This window comes from Brachycentrus maculatus, unplaced genomic scaffold, assembly GCF_059751285.1.
Source record: "Brachycentrus maculatus isolate JH-2025_06_01 unplaced genomic scaffold, ASM5975128v1 h1tg000031l, whole genome shotgun sequence".
Taxonomy (NCBI): domain Eukaryota; kingdom Metazoa; phylum Arthropoda; class Insecta; order Trichoptera; family Brachycentridae; genus Brachycentrus; species Brachycentrus maculatus.
The window spans coordinates 1686101-1701893 of record NW_028280785.1 but is presented as its reverse complement, the minus strand read 5'-3'; the positions used below and the strand labels follow the sequence as shown (position 1 = coordinate 1701893).

Here is a 15793-nt window from a genome sequence, read left to right as displayed (position 1 = left end):
TTTACAATTATTACGCAATATTGATTAATTCAAAATAATTTTTGCTAGCCTTTTGTAGTTAAAAATAGTTATTAGATTTTGTAAAAAAAATATATGTGAATTCATTATGATATTCAAGATTATATATCCAGTTTACTTTAAAAACGTTCAAATATATTTACTAATGAAACATTTAAAAAATATATAAAGATTTATTAATGTACTGAAATGGTGTATAATCAGGTTTAAAAATAAAATGTATTATCTCATTTCGTTATAGAAAACGAAGTATTTTTAATACATTACAATATTATATTGGGATTTTGAAGATGATATATTAAACCATTAAATAAATTGTTTTTTTTTTCCAGAAAATGAGAGAATTTAGCTATTTTTATCAAATGATTATTCTTTATTCCATTGTAGGTCACAAAGGAGTGGCAAATATTTGGTGCATAACTTCTTTTCCGCCAAAACAATGTACAAGTACATAGCAGTGCATCGCGATTCGAATGGCGGTTTTATATTTTTCGCTAAATGAATAAATAATAATTAAATTTAAAAAAATGCTAATAACCACGTTAAATTTGAAACCGTGCGGTACTTTAACTATAAAAATGATATCCTATAATGGCGTTATTAGTTTTATTTTTCAAAATTTTGACGACTGTTTATGTTAATAACACGATATACAGTGGCGTGCATTTCATATAGGCACATAAGCAGTGTCTACCCAAATGGAATGGAAAAAATACGAAAAAGAGTGAAAATAATAATAAGTTTAAAAGAAAACTTAAAAAAACTACAAGTTTTCTCAGTTATTACTTCGCGGCAAAACAAGCATTATTAGAGTTATGACAGATAGGTTAAAAAATATATAATAAAACGCTACTGCCTCCCCTGATTAAAAACCTGCATGCCACTGAAATGATATAACAATCATAATTGTAGCATCAACTCGATTTTATGGTTAATTTTGTATCAAATTTGGTAAATGAAAACATATAAAAAAGCCGCAAACACTTATTTTAAACCAAATTTACGTACGTTTTTGTCGGAACTGTTAAAAACCACAAAAGTTGTTAAAAAATTTCGTACAGGGGACGCAATTTCGTAGATAGAGAATTCAATTTGTACTTTAAGCGCTTTTTATTATCGACAATATAATAATGATTCTTTCTTTCCTTTCAATACAGGTTATTCCTGTATATCCATGAATTCAGGGACCCCTTTAAAACTTACGTTATGTGATATTGACGCTTTTAACGGTCCGAAGAAATAGCTTGTTTGCATTGGCAAAAATAGGGTCCCTTATTTCAAATAATATATAAATATGAAAAAATAATGCCAAAATTACAATGAAGATACAAATTTTATAATTTTTTTATGGGACGTAATACAATTTTCTAAACGTGATTTAAAAATATATATTACATACATAAGAGAAACATTTATATTATTCCCGATAAGTAATTTCCTTTTCTTATTTTAGGATTAAGGTTAAAACAAGGTTTTTTTGATCCACTCATGATATTTTATGATTCATAAAATAAACCCTGAAGAGGGCAACAGGTTGTTGCCGAAACTAGTTGGTTGTTAATAAAAATGTGAGTGGATCAAAAAACAAAGTCTTTTTATTTCTCAAAATAATATAACACTGTGATCCAGAAATGTAATGCTTTTAATATTCAAAATATTAAAACAAGTTACCAATTAAAATTACAAAATTTGAAAGAAATAAGATACGTAAAAAAAAACAAACAAGTCTGAAAGACAATCAAGAAATTATTAAATATATAATATTAAACAAACATACTTATAAAATTATTTTAAAACAGGTAATTTTCGCGCGTAGCAAATTTTCAGTCGTTAAAAAGTCAGTCTACAAACTGGAAAAAATGATTTGTGTCGAGATAGTATAAAAAATAATATTACATGACAATTTTAGAATTTGTTTATGTAAATTAATGTACCCATTTCAATGTTTCTTACGTTTATAAACATAAGCATACGTAAAAAATATTTATTTAAAAAAATCTAATCATATTTTACAATGACGGATTAGCTTTCGAAAAATGTCGTAAGATGTCGTTAAGGATTTCAGGAAAATGTTTTTCATTGTATCAAAATACAGTGATAATGACTCGAAAATTCTACGTTGGCCATAGGTTTAATGTATTGCATTTTAATTAATAATTGTATTTTATCGTTTAAGATTGTATTATAATAAATAATTATCTCGAGTATTAATCTCGAGTTTTTCCGTTATTAACAATATAATATGTAATGGTAAAGTATGAATGAGGTTCCTGAATTCTTTTGTATATAATTTATAGGTGATTAATTAATCAAGGTATCGGTTTATTATTTTACTTGAATTTGCTAAAATGCGTGTGTCAGGAAGAGGAAAACAAGAATAAAGTGCGCGCTACGTTTATATTGGAGTTGTGGATAAATTAAGCATCAGTTGTTGGCAGGAGGTAGTGCGCGCGCGCGCGGACGGTCCCCCCATATCAGTGGCTGTCATTGTTCAGGCGTTTCGCGTTTCTGCATATGCAAAACAATTCTCTGTAATTTGTTAATGAATCAGTTTAATGTAAATCTATGAAAAAACAAATGCCCTAAAATGTTTTGTGCTGTGTGTGAGTTCGTATCAACCCATTCCGATAAAATAAACGTTTATTTCCTTCGACATATTTAGTAAACCGATTAATATGGGTCTGTGATTGTATTATTTTAAATGTTTTTTTTTGAAAAAGTATTTTATAATTGTTTTAAGTTGAAGTGATTTGTGCTATTCTATTCCATTTTATGTGCTTGAATTTTTTTAAAGAAGTTGAAATATTTTTTGTTATCGTTTTTTGAGTGTAATATCTGTGATTTATTCTAAAATTCCTTAAAAATGTCAAGATCTTCTTTGACAAACCTTCCTTCAGGGATGCGAGGGCCCAGACCTCGTCTTATCAGCAGAGTAAGTAATATATTGCATAATGAGAAGCTAATGTGAATATAATAATGAATATTTTTTAAATAATGTAGAATATTTGACTCAGATTTAAAAGATTTACAAAACATTGTTTACATTTAAAATAAAGCCAGTTCATGATATTGGCACATACTATTTTTGAATTAAATAAACATTTGCGGGTAGTACAAAATCAAAATGTTATTATCAACTGTTAATTGTTACAACTTTTCAAAATCACGTTTATTCATTTATTGATGTAGTAAATGACTGTCTAAAACTGTAAATACGTTTTTATTTATTTTTTGTTATATACATATATATATATATATATATATATATATATATATATATATATATATATATATATATATATATATATATATATATATATATGTTTATATATATATTTATATATATATATATATATATATATTTATATATATATATATATATATATATATATATATAAAAATATATAAATATATATATATATATATATATATATATATATATATATATATATATATATATATAAATATATATATATATATATATATATATATATATATATATATATATATATATATATATATATATATATATATATATATATATATATATCCACTTAATGTTTTCAATAAATTTAAAGGCCAGAAACCACAACAAAAATATGAGCACGTACTCTTTTGTTTAAAAAAAATAATAGCAAACATGATGTGTACATTTATTAATTAAGTATGAATAATATCGATGTGTAATACTAATGAGTTATTTTTTGAGAGTTGAAATTACATTGTATATTCTGCACCAAATGCACTCGCGCCGGACCAAGGTATGGGAAAGGACTTCGCAGCAGAATAGTCCCGAATAAACTGAAATGCCACTTACCTGAAATCCACTTTTCCTCCATTAGAATATTTTGGGTCCTGAAATTCCCGAAAAAACCCAATGGTATGTTTTTTGTCATTCTCATAACAGTTCATGCTCTGGACTTTACTTTCTCTAGGGTTGGCAGTTTGTATGAAATTTCATGTGATTCAGTGCTTCAGTCACCTGAAATATCATTAATATTGGACTCTTTTGGATTTTTTCTTTTCTTTATTACGTTGTATTTAATTTCAAACAGTAACGTTATGTATAAACATCTCACGTATCACTCAAGACTTTTCTGTTGAAACATGCGTAAATCGCTTTGGTGTATACTTAGTTGTAAAACATTTCTTATAATATTTTTTCCTTTCCAGCATCGATATGTCGTTTAGTCTTCACATTGGTCATATGGTCTTATACGAGTATACCTCATATTGAAACGTCTTTTTTAATCTAGAAAATATATTTACATCGGGAAAAAATATAACTTTATAACGTTTATGAGATTTCTCACTTGTTGAAGATTAAACGAAGTTTATTTTAAATCTTTTAATTTAAAATAAAACTTCGAATTAAATTTGCAAATTATTATGCGTAGTTCGTATTTTCGGAGAGCTTAAATCAATAAATAAAGATATTTCTCGTTACTCGTCAAAAGCAATATACCGAGATTTTAACGCGCATCACTTCTCGCAATTTTCCTGCTATAATTGAGAAAAACGTAAAAATGGTATCACAACTTAAACATTAGGAAACTATAAATATTAAAAAAAACATCAAATTAATAATTTTTTTAAATGTTATCGTTATTTTTAAATATTTTTACTAATATTCTGACACAAAATTAGGAAATTTGTTTACAGTATTTTGTTAGTTACACGCGTATATATAAATAACAAAAAAACAGAAGCATAAGCATGTATTGTTATAATGCATGAAAAAAACAAGGTTTAAACGGAAGAAAATTACACGACAAGCGATTAAAAAAATTAAATGCAATAATCTTTGATTCTTCTTCTTTACGTTGGCTATCACTTGTGAGAAAGTGTTCTTATTTTGGGCAGTCCAAAACAGCTCTTCGACGTTCCGTACTCCTGTCCACTCGTGTATATTATGAATCCAGGAGATCCGCTTTCTTCCGACACCTCTTCGACCGTCGATCTTTGATTGATCGTTATATTTAAAGGCACATAAATTCAAATGAACAAGTGTGTATTAGTGCGATATGTTGAAGAAAGTTTTAACATGATCCAAGTAGATTTGTTTAAACTCACAAATATTTTTATCGAAATCAATATCACTTTAATGGTTTTCAGTTCATCGCTGTACCTAAGTATAAATATTTGTATTCTGTGAACAAAGACCTCTGCCGGGATTCTGCGGAGTATCGAGATGCAAAATGCACATAAATATGAATGCAAAACCACTAATATGCATTCTGGATGTAGCATTGAACCAAAGGGGTCATAACTTGCATTGAATGGCACACGTGCAGACTTGACGTTTGGAGTAAACTGTGATACGAGCCTCTATTTCAGGAATTTATATTTCAGTGGATATTTAAATATTTCAGTTTGTGGATCGATCCAGAAAAACGTTTTTCCGTATTATGAAATTAGAAAATAAACAAGGTGTCACGGGATTTCGACCCCTGTCGAGGCAAAAAGATGGTTAAAACAATGAAAATTTTATTTTTCCTTTTTTGGCCATAAACTAGCAGAAAACGGATTACTTCTCTTCGATTCATTCCGTTTATTATAATACAAGTCACGTATTATTAATAATATTTAATAATAATTACCACGAATATCCTTTCATTACGGGTTTCTTCTATTAAATGAGTTAACCGTTATTTTTTTATGTTACTCCATTTAAAAAAAATATTCCAATGTTTTTTTTAAATTACCTCCTTACGCGAGCTGCAGTATATTTTGTAATTTTTCATAAATGGCCATACCTATTTTTATGTGGCTTTATTTAATTTAATGGGTGATTGTTTTTGCAGTTGAATTCATAAACGCATGTGACATTTTCTTTATTACACATTGTTTCTTGAAACTATCCTTTGTGTACGCGAATGAAACGTTTTCAGATCATCGTACTAAAGAATGACTCTCGTTGCCATGTACTTTATACAAAGAAGTGACTGAGAACAAAGTCGTTAAATATTTCTTAGTAAACATTCTGCATCTGGTGTATGAGGATTGAAAGTAAATTTATTTAACTCTCTATATAATAATTATTGAAAACCCTTATCCGCACCCCATTGGTGCATAGGGCAGCGTTATCTTGATCGTTTACACATGAAGGAAAGGTGATCAGCCCTCCGCTTCAGGTACCAGTCCAGGGTAATATTGAATAAATGTTTCAGTGAAAAATTCACTTATATTTATTTGACCCCCCTGGGAATCGAACCCGGGACCTCCAGGTCCATTTTTTTAAAGAAAAATACCGCTATTATAATAATTATAAAAGCACTATTTTTATACTTCAAATATACTAATTAAATAGCGGTGTTAAAAAGGTCATACTCGCAATCACAGATCTCATTCAACGTTCGGCAACGCTAGCTGCCGCACATCATTTCAGTTCCATTTTTTTTAAAGAATGCATTTTGGATTTTTGTTTGTTTTTTAAAATAAACTTTTAAAAAACTTACTCCTCACCTTTCAATAACTTTTCTTTTCAAAAGCATTTATATATTTTAAAGAAAAACTTACTTTTTCAATACGAAAACGAGGTTTTGAGAAAAAAATCAATTACGTCAAATGTTACCTGAGTTTAAATAAAGTTAAGTTGCGACTTAACGAATACTGGGCCTTAATAAATAGTATATATATATATATATATATATATATATATATATATATATATATATATATATATATATATATATATATATATATATTTATATATATAGATATATATATATATATATAAATATATATATATATATATATATATATATATATATATATATATATATATATATATATATATATATATATATAACGTGGTAATATTTTTCTTTTGTAAATTGCGTGTAAATAATATGTAAAGTGGGTGTATAATAATAAAATAAACAATAAATTGCTTTGTAATTAAAGTTTATTCTTAATTTATCTTTATAATAATTTTTATATCTATCTATCTATCTATCTATCTGATTCTGACAGTTAATAATATTATCGGAAGTCTTTTGTTTTATTCTGAGCGACGCATGCGGCATCTGGTGGTAGAACTGTTTTATGTAGGTACTTTTTGTAAGTACTTAATAAAATGTATAGGTAGGTACCTAGTTATTTTATTACATATATATATACATATATATATATATATATATATATATATATATATATATATATATATATATATATATATATATATATATATATATATATATATATATATATATATATAAATATATAAATATATAAATATATATATATATATATATATATATATATATATATATATATATATATATATATATATATATATATATATATATATAATATATATATATATATATATATATATATATATACAAGAAGATGATACATGGTAATATTTTTTAAAGTAGAAATAGAAATTAATGCAAATGCTATTGTTCTGCAAACTCTCGATCAATAAGTCCGGATCCTTTAATATTATAAATATACTTACCGATATATAATATATGAACCATAATTATAAATAGTCTTAATGTTGGGTAGATATAATACAATATTCGTATATTGCATAAAGTTAGTTCATACTCAAACTTATTGATTTGGCGATCGAATTAAAAAACCGAATGAAATAACGACCTCTAAAACAATAGCCGTGTTAAAAGTTAATCATGCCAATTAGTGCACAACATTGGTTGCCTCTTGCATATTTCTAGCTCCTAATATATTTGACAATTTGACATCAAAATCTTAAGCTGTAAAATATACAAACTGAGAAAAAGTAAGGTATACCATTCCAATCGGGTAACTGAAAAAGCAACAACTACCCATTAGTTAATTTAACAAATATGTATATCTTTGTTTCAAATGCGGCTACATTTCATTTTGTTGTATTTTCCATTCATAAAAATGGATGCAGTACTCTCTCATTAAAAAAGACGTTGGATTAAAAAAAAATCTTTTCTTGAACTCACATATCTAAAGGGGCTAACAACTCTACAGTCTATTTACAACATTTTGAGTGTGTCGAAATACTTGTTACATACATTACAAATACAAAACTGGATTATCTCTGAGATGTTAAAAATATTAAAAATAACTTCTAAACGGTGATAATTCAGATTTGTGAACAAGTATTTGGGCACACTCAAAATGTTGTAAATAAATTAATTGGTCAATTTATAAGTTATAACAGATTTTAAATCTTGTTTTAAAGCGTTTCTCAAGTATGTGAATATGTATAATCCAGGATTCGGATCTCACATACAAATGGAAAGAGTCCCTGCTTAATAAGAGCTTTCCCATCCCAACATAGATGGCCGTTGTGAACTTGCACATACTGTGTATTAAGAAGTTTAAAAAACATTGAGTAGTGAGGTTGTCAATCATGGGTAGAATTGATGAATGATACACGTGTGTAAAGTGATCGCATAACCTAGCCTATGACGGTCGTAAGCCCTGTTAATGCCCAGACTTTCATATTCATCTTTATCTTTGTTGAGATGTCAAAAAACTCTACAGTCGCCCAGTTTTCTGGTGATCACAATTGACTCATATTCCTTTCTTGCTTTTTTTTCTGAGAAAGATTCCGAATTTCTGAAAGCCACAAGTTGAAGTCAATGGCTCGAGTTTATGTGTTTAGTTTGCGGAAATAAATGGAGAGCTGAGATGTTCCGCTGGTCTGGTGCCAAGAACTGCTCTAGATATATAATACATAGATACTACGTTGGTACGTAAAATAATACAACTCGCTAGAGTAAGGTCGATACGGTTCATTCGAGTGAGCTGTGACCTTCCTATATATTATAATGAGCTGCCTATAAAAGAGCCCATCCCATACGATTCCTGAAAATATCGAACACATACCTACAGACATAATATTTTGTATGACACACGGACTCGTAATGTTGTAGGAAAAATTAATTTAAGACCAATGATGACGTCGAAATTACGTCACTGTTAACTCGAAATACAGAAGCTGTACGGTTTATAAGATTTTTTTTACATTTCTTGATGGAATTCCACTAAAATTGTACATTCTTTATTATTCAAAATGTATTTGTACTTCGATTTCCAAGAAAATTTGTGAATAATAAAAGCATTTCATTCGTCACAGGTAAAAACTCCTGCCAAAGTCATATGAAAACACTCGCGCATTCGAATGCATCGTTGTGTCAAAATTTCAAAGCATTTGGTGAATAAATTAAGGTGATTTAAGATTTTGAGGAAACTGACATTAACATTTTTATTGAAGATAACTTAATCTTGCTGATTTTAAATATATTTTTTTTTGTGAATATTGATTTGGTGTTGAATAGATATAGTTCTATACTAATGAAGTATAGAACTATATCTATTCAACTAAATGAAGGTTAAGCAGTATAAATAAACGACTTTAAACATTAATCGACAGAGAGATTTTCATATTTAAGGTACCTAACCATAAACTTTTTTATATGACATGAAAAGCAAGAATTTTTCGTCAATTTTCATTTGAGGTAAAATCCGCTGATTTCTTTTTAAACGTTCATAGGGATATAAATTATTCGTAAGAACAACAAAGACGTGTGTGTAAATGTAGTTGGTTATGTCAATACTATGTTATTTGTAGGTATATTATATTATTTTATTTGTATGTTCTAATATACGAGTTAATGTCAAGGGGGATATTGATTGTAGCCTTAATGACATATTTGAATCCGCATTTATAATGGATTTATTAATTCAAGGTAGAGTTTTCATAATATGTACCTAATATTTAGAAAGCTTCACAGCTATTTCAACTTCCCAAATTATGCAACGCAGTCTTAAACTGCATCCATGATTAATAATAGACGGCGACCTAATTCTAAGCTAGAAATGCTTTTTTTTAAATTCCCTTGTGACGATTACGATAAATTCGTAAGTTCGTTTTTAAATTGAGGCGCTCTGAGTATGTAACCATTTCAAGATTTAAAGATTATTCAACTTGTTGCACATTTCAAATTTTCCAGTAAACTTTTTAAGAGTTAACTTGTTTTTTTAGTGATAACCCCACAGTTTAAGTCATGTAATACATATATCGCTCACTCCTTTCAACAACGACACATATAAAAAATCGTCAATTTTCAGTTGTGCATGTTTTCGGAATGCCCAGAAAATGTACTATATCCCAGCAAAAGTGGCATATTTTCAACTTAATATTTACCCGCTACAGGGCAGAAAGTGTTGTTTTTTCATTTCGAAGAAAAGGTATTGTTTAATTATTTTTTTACTTAATATGTTTGAAATGGAGAAAAAATAATCAGGTTTTACCTAAAAAGATCAATTGCACAGTAAACAAATCGATAAGTGGCTTGATATTTATTTTAATTACATTTTATTTTATTTTTAAACCTTAAAAATATTTTTTTTTTGATAAATGACGTTGTTGAAAGGAGTGAGCGATATGTCACGTATTGTGTCTCGGTTTGTTTGTTAAATTTGACTCAAATCATATTATATTTCAATGTTTCGACGAATCACACTTTCATATCTTGTTTATAATATTTATCACACGGATGGATGCGAATTACTTGCTTTCCGGAACAGATTGTTATGAGTCATGACAACTAAGATATTAATAATGATTTATATAATACGAGTATAACAATGTCGATTTAATTAAATTAATGAGATCTACGAAGGTTCTTTAACATCATTAATTTAATCTAAATTATATTCATACTGACAGTACACAAAGGATTCCTGGTACCATGCTCCTGGTCCAAGCGTGGAGTTGGCAAAAGAAGGATGAAAATATGTACCATTGACTGAATGCAAATAAGGATAGAATGCAAGGCTGAGGTTAGAATTAGAAAGGTGTGTTTAGATGGTTTGAACATATCGCTCACTCCTTTCAACAACGTCATATATCAAAAATCGAAAATTTTCAGTTGTGCGTGTTTTCGGAATGTCCAAAAAATGTACTTTATCCCAGCAAAAGCGGCATATTTTTTACTTAATATTTACCCGCTACAGGGCAGAAAGTGTTGTTTTTGCATTTTGAAGAAAAGGTATTGTTTAATTATTTTTTTAAAATTTACTTAATATTTTTTAAATGGAGAAAAAACATTCAGGTTTTACCTAAAAACATCTGTTGCATAGTAAAAAGTTCAATAAGTGGCTTGATATTCATTTTTTAATACATTTCATTACATTTTTAAACTTTAAAAATGATCTCCTGAAAAATTAAGTTTTTTGACAAATGACGTTGTTGAAAGGAGTGAGCGAAATGCAAGGAATGAGTGAGGAAAGGTCGGTAAAAAAAATCATGGGGCGAATATACTTGGAAATATGAGCAGGGGAAAACCGAGGAACACTTGACATAATCAAGTATTTCACATACTTGAAAGTGGTCAGGTCAGGAAGTCGGAATAATCGGCGGGCATGTTTGAAGATAATGCATGATTGTGTAGGATGCAAAAATTGTTTGCAAAGACAGATTGGTATGGCGTTTTATTCTTTCTGCCTACCCCTGCGGAGAAACAGCATGATGGTTAGTTAGTTACTTAGCTAGTTAGATACGTATTTCTAGGTCCTTTCTTTATTTATTTTTAATTTCCTTGTTTGAAACGATCAACCATATGTGTAACATTCACTAGGATACAACATTTTGAGTGTGTCCAAATACTTGTTCATACATACTAATATAAGAGTTTCTGCTTAATCAAAAGCTTCTTTACATCTCACCAATAGAAGTCTCTAGTGATTCTAGAACAAGGTTTCTGAATTGGTTCATATATATAGAATTTCCAAGAATTTGAGTAGTGTGGTTGTCAATAATGGGTAGAATTGGTAAATGTTACACGTGTAAAATGATCACTTAAACCAGCCTTTGACGGTCGTCTGCCCCGTAAATGCCCAGACTTCCATATTCTTCATCTTTGATGAGATGTCAAAAAATAACACACTAGAATATTACTCTGAGTTAATTTTTCATACTCACATCCATTTTAAATTGGCTATTACTTGTCCTAACCCTACGGAGAAGGGGCATTACAGTTAATATTTTTTTTTTTTATAATTTAATTTGATATTTTGCAACATTTTAATTGAGCGCAGAACAGTTGTCGCTTTTTGTCATGTGTTTAATTGATAAGTATCCCAAACTATAGCTCTAAAACATGGCGGGGTCAAATGGGATTAATTGTCACAAACTGGGACCAGTTATGGGAGATGTCTCATATGACCATCACGTGACCGCGTCGTGTCGTGGTGTTGCCATGCAGAATGCAGATGTTAATAATCATAAAGAAATATCAGCGTTATTACAGTACACAGTACTCACCCACTGCATACGAGTCGCGATAAGAGACTCGATTACATCAAATGTGCAAACATTTGATGTTGTATTTTTCGTAATCCTTCACTTAATCAGATAGTACCTACCTTTACCAAGAAGCATGATATGTATGTATTTATATTTTTTTCAGATATGAAAATTTGCTTGTGTCTTTTAAATGGTATAGATTACAACATTTTGAGTGTGGTCAAAAACTTGTTCACAAATCTGAGTTATGGGAGTTATGAATTTTTGGTGATCTCAACGTGGATGAAGAAAAATACGGAAGTCTGCGTATTTACAGGGCTTATGCTGTATGTTGGTTAAGTGATCACGTTACATACGTGCAATATTCACCATTATTGACAACTACACTTCTCAAATTTTTGGAACTCATGCATATATCATAAATCTCATGACGCTTTGTGTTTGAGTTCACGGGAGCCATCTATGATTGGTTTGAGAAAGCTTTTATTTAGCAGAGACCCTTTTATTTGGATGTATGAAAGATCCGAACCCCGGATTATTTTTTACATACTGGGAAACGCCTAAACACATGATTTTCAATTAAGATGTCAAAAAAATAGTTAAATAAGCATTGGTGTAAAATTATTATTTTTATTACTATTTATTAGGTTGAATGTGAAATTACTTATAAACATACATACACATTAAAAAATTACTCAAACAAATAACATGAAATCATCTTCCTGTAAGGAAACAATACCATGTCCTCACAGGGTCTTCCCTTTGAAGACACATTATTGTAAATTTGAAATTGTAAATATGTCTATGATGAAAAATAAAAATAAAATAACAATAAATTTTCAGTAGATTCAATGCTTCAAAACACGTGTCACAATATACATATTTTGAGCAATAGTGGTATTGAAAATTTAAAAAAGTTAATTTAACATATATTTATATAAAGGAATGTGTCCATCTTTTTTAATATGCAAAAGTTCATACAATGTTGTTCATGTTAATTTCATACTGTACTTTCGAGGCATACTTGTTATCTGAATATTTTGTAATGTCGTTAATTTGAATCGATTTGGATATGAAACATTTAATTGATTGTCGACTGCATATTTGTGTCGCAATGGGAAAGGGAAATCGGCTTGTTCACACGAAAACAATAATTGCCACAAGTTACCATAAGCATTTTATTATTTTCGTAGAAATATGGTTGACAACATTTTTGGATTTCTACATAATATGTTTATAGGTATATATTTGAATATTGATAATAACAGCAATGGATGCAAATTTAGTAATCGCTGAGCGAATCTATTTCAGCCATACCTTAGTATGTTTTCTTCAAAATATTCCTAGCTAAGCAAATAGGACGATTTATGTTTTCGATATAAAAATTCGTAAAATGTCAAGAAAATGACAAGCGTTTTGAAAAAAACTTCTCATATTATGTATGTACAATATATGGTATCACATAATATGGTATATAATGCTTCTGAAACAATATAATATGGTGTGTATTAAACCTCTACTCTTTCATTGTTTTATAATATTTGCGCTTTTTACATAAAAATAGAGATTTTTTACTCAGATTTTGAAGTTTATACTAGAATTACTATATAAAAATATAAAGAAATATGTAGCTTTGGAGATACATTTATGGTACTTGGTTTGAAATCTTGTCATAACCTTATTCTAACGTCTAATGGTTTCGATGCAAGAGCTCCTTCCTCAAGACTAATACAAAATAATACAAGACTAATACGAATTCATCAAATTAGCCAATATTGCTACTATCACGCCGTTTTAGCTGGGTAGGCAGAGAGTTCGGAATGCCACACTTTTCTCTCCCGACATACTCCTAGCTTTCCTTACATCCATAGATCAAGTGGTACATGCTCTCTGGTTACATAGACTTTAGACACGACGAGATTTTTGACGGATAAAAACAAAGTGAATACTGTTGAAATGCAATATCCCTTAGATTCATGAGTGTGAAATTCGATGTATGACAGAATTAAAAATGAAGCTATTAGAAATGAGGTTAGTTAGAGGTAATTCATGTATTGAAAAAGGTTAAATGTGGTAGATCGTGGTAGTCTGGCAATAATCAAGTCGCGAGTCAAGAGATAGAGATATGGGCATCCAGAATTATGCAATGGAGACCATGGAACAAAATAAGAGGAATAGACCGCCCAGAAAAGATGGGCTAATGACATTTTCCCCGTCGCGGATAGTAAGTGGATTGAAAAAGCCCAAACAAGAGAAGTCTGGAAAAAAATAGAAGAGGCCTTCAACTAGCAGTGGAGAGACGGGTGACAAAGAAGAAGATATATTAGGTACATGTACTCGTGTACTAACATCTGATAAGCTACTTCCCACTGATGACGATATATTATATCACGTATAATAAATTATCTACCTGCATTTGTATGCATCTCATGCACCGCTCTGCTCTTACGGCCGTGATAATAATTAATTATTTCAATCAAGGTCCGCGATTTAAAAAAAATGCACACTCTAATTTGAAATAAAACGACATCAGTAACCGCAGATATTCATTTAATATTTAACATTCATCATTGTGGTGTGTTGGAATTTTAGATTCCTATGCAATGTGTTCCGGAACGTGCCTCATTTTATTTACAAAACAGGCCTCTTTGTTCAGGAAATGGGTATATTTGATTTATAAGCTATTTTGAAATGAATAATGTATTGATTAGATGTTTGCGTTGACAGACTATTAAAATAACGTTTAATAAACAAACACTTGATGGAAATATAAAAATTGTTCTTGAGTCAATGTGTTACCATAAATATTATAACTAGGGATTCAAAATCCGATTATTCGGATTCAATTCGGATTTTTTAAAAATTATTTTATAATAGCGGTACCCAGCTACGCGTTGTTGTTACATAATCTAGTTAGATGGAAAAAATACTTTGATTTCAAAATACTTGTGAAACAATAAAAAATATAAATCTACAAAACAATAATGCAATAAAAAACATTGAAAATGCTTAAGGAAAGCAGCCCATAAGTCCATGAGCAATATTTTGTATTGCGTGATGATAATTTTATATTTTAAAACCGTTTACCAACCGAAAAACTTTCATCATTTCAAATGTATGTATTTTCTTGCTTCGTTTATTAAAAAATAATTTGTCAAAAAAATATTGGCAGACCAACCACATATGGTTAAATTTATACTCGTATTTTTCCTTTGAGTTGTGGCAACACTTCAGATGCTTGCTTACACAATATGTCGAATTTATGTTTATGTTTTTAACACAAATTCAGAATATTTTGAACGTATATGAGGTACGGAGATGCTATGGATGTTGTTTATACTAAAGTTAAAGGTCATATTATTATTGAAAACACCATACACGCCTCGCGTTTCGCGTAAACACTTGTAATTTATGAAAAACCTTGATACATGTTTTTAGGTACAATAAAACCTCGATATAACGGACAAAAATCTGGTTAAATCTGAAAAAAATTCAGAACGTCCTGTTAATATTTAT

The 15793-nt window shown here is 29.0% G+C and overlaps 1 protein-coding gene across 2 annotated transcripts in view; it reads left to right on the top strand.

The window, feature by feature from the left end:
- The window catches only part of LOC148312856 (monocarboxylate transporter 14), a 77868-nt gene that overhangs the window by 698 nt on the left and 61377 nt on the right, over positions 1-15793 (top strand). Inside the window, exon 1 of one of the 2 annotated variants that reach the window (XM_088272445.1) lies at positions 2442-2950. The exons of the other annotated variant lie outside the window; for it this stretch is intronic. Coding sequence (XP_088128571.1) covers positions 2882-2950 — 69 coding nt within the window. The 5' untranslated portion in view covers positions 2442-2881. Of the gene's footprint in view, positions 1-2441; positions 2951-15793 lie in introns of those variants that run through there. 2 annotated transcript variants of the gene reach the window in all.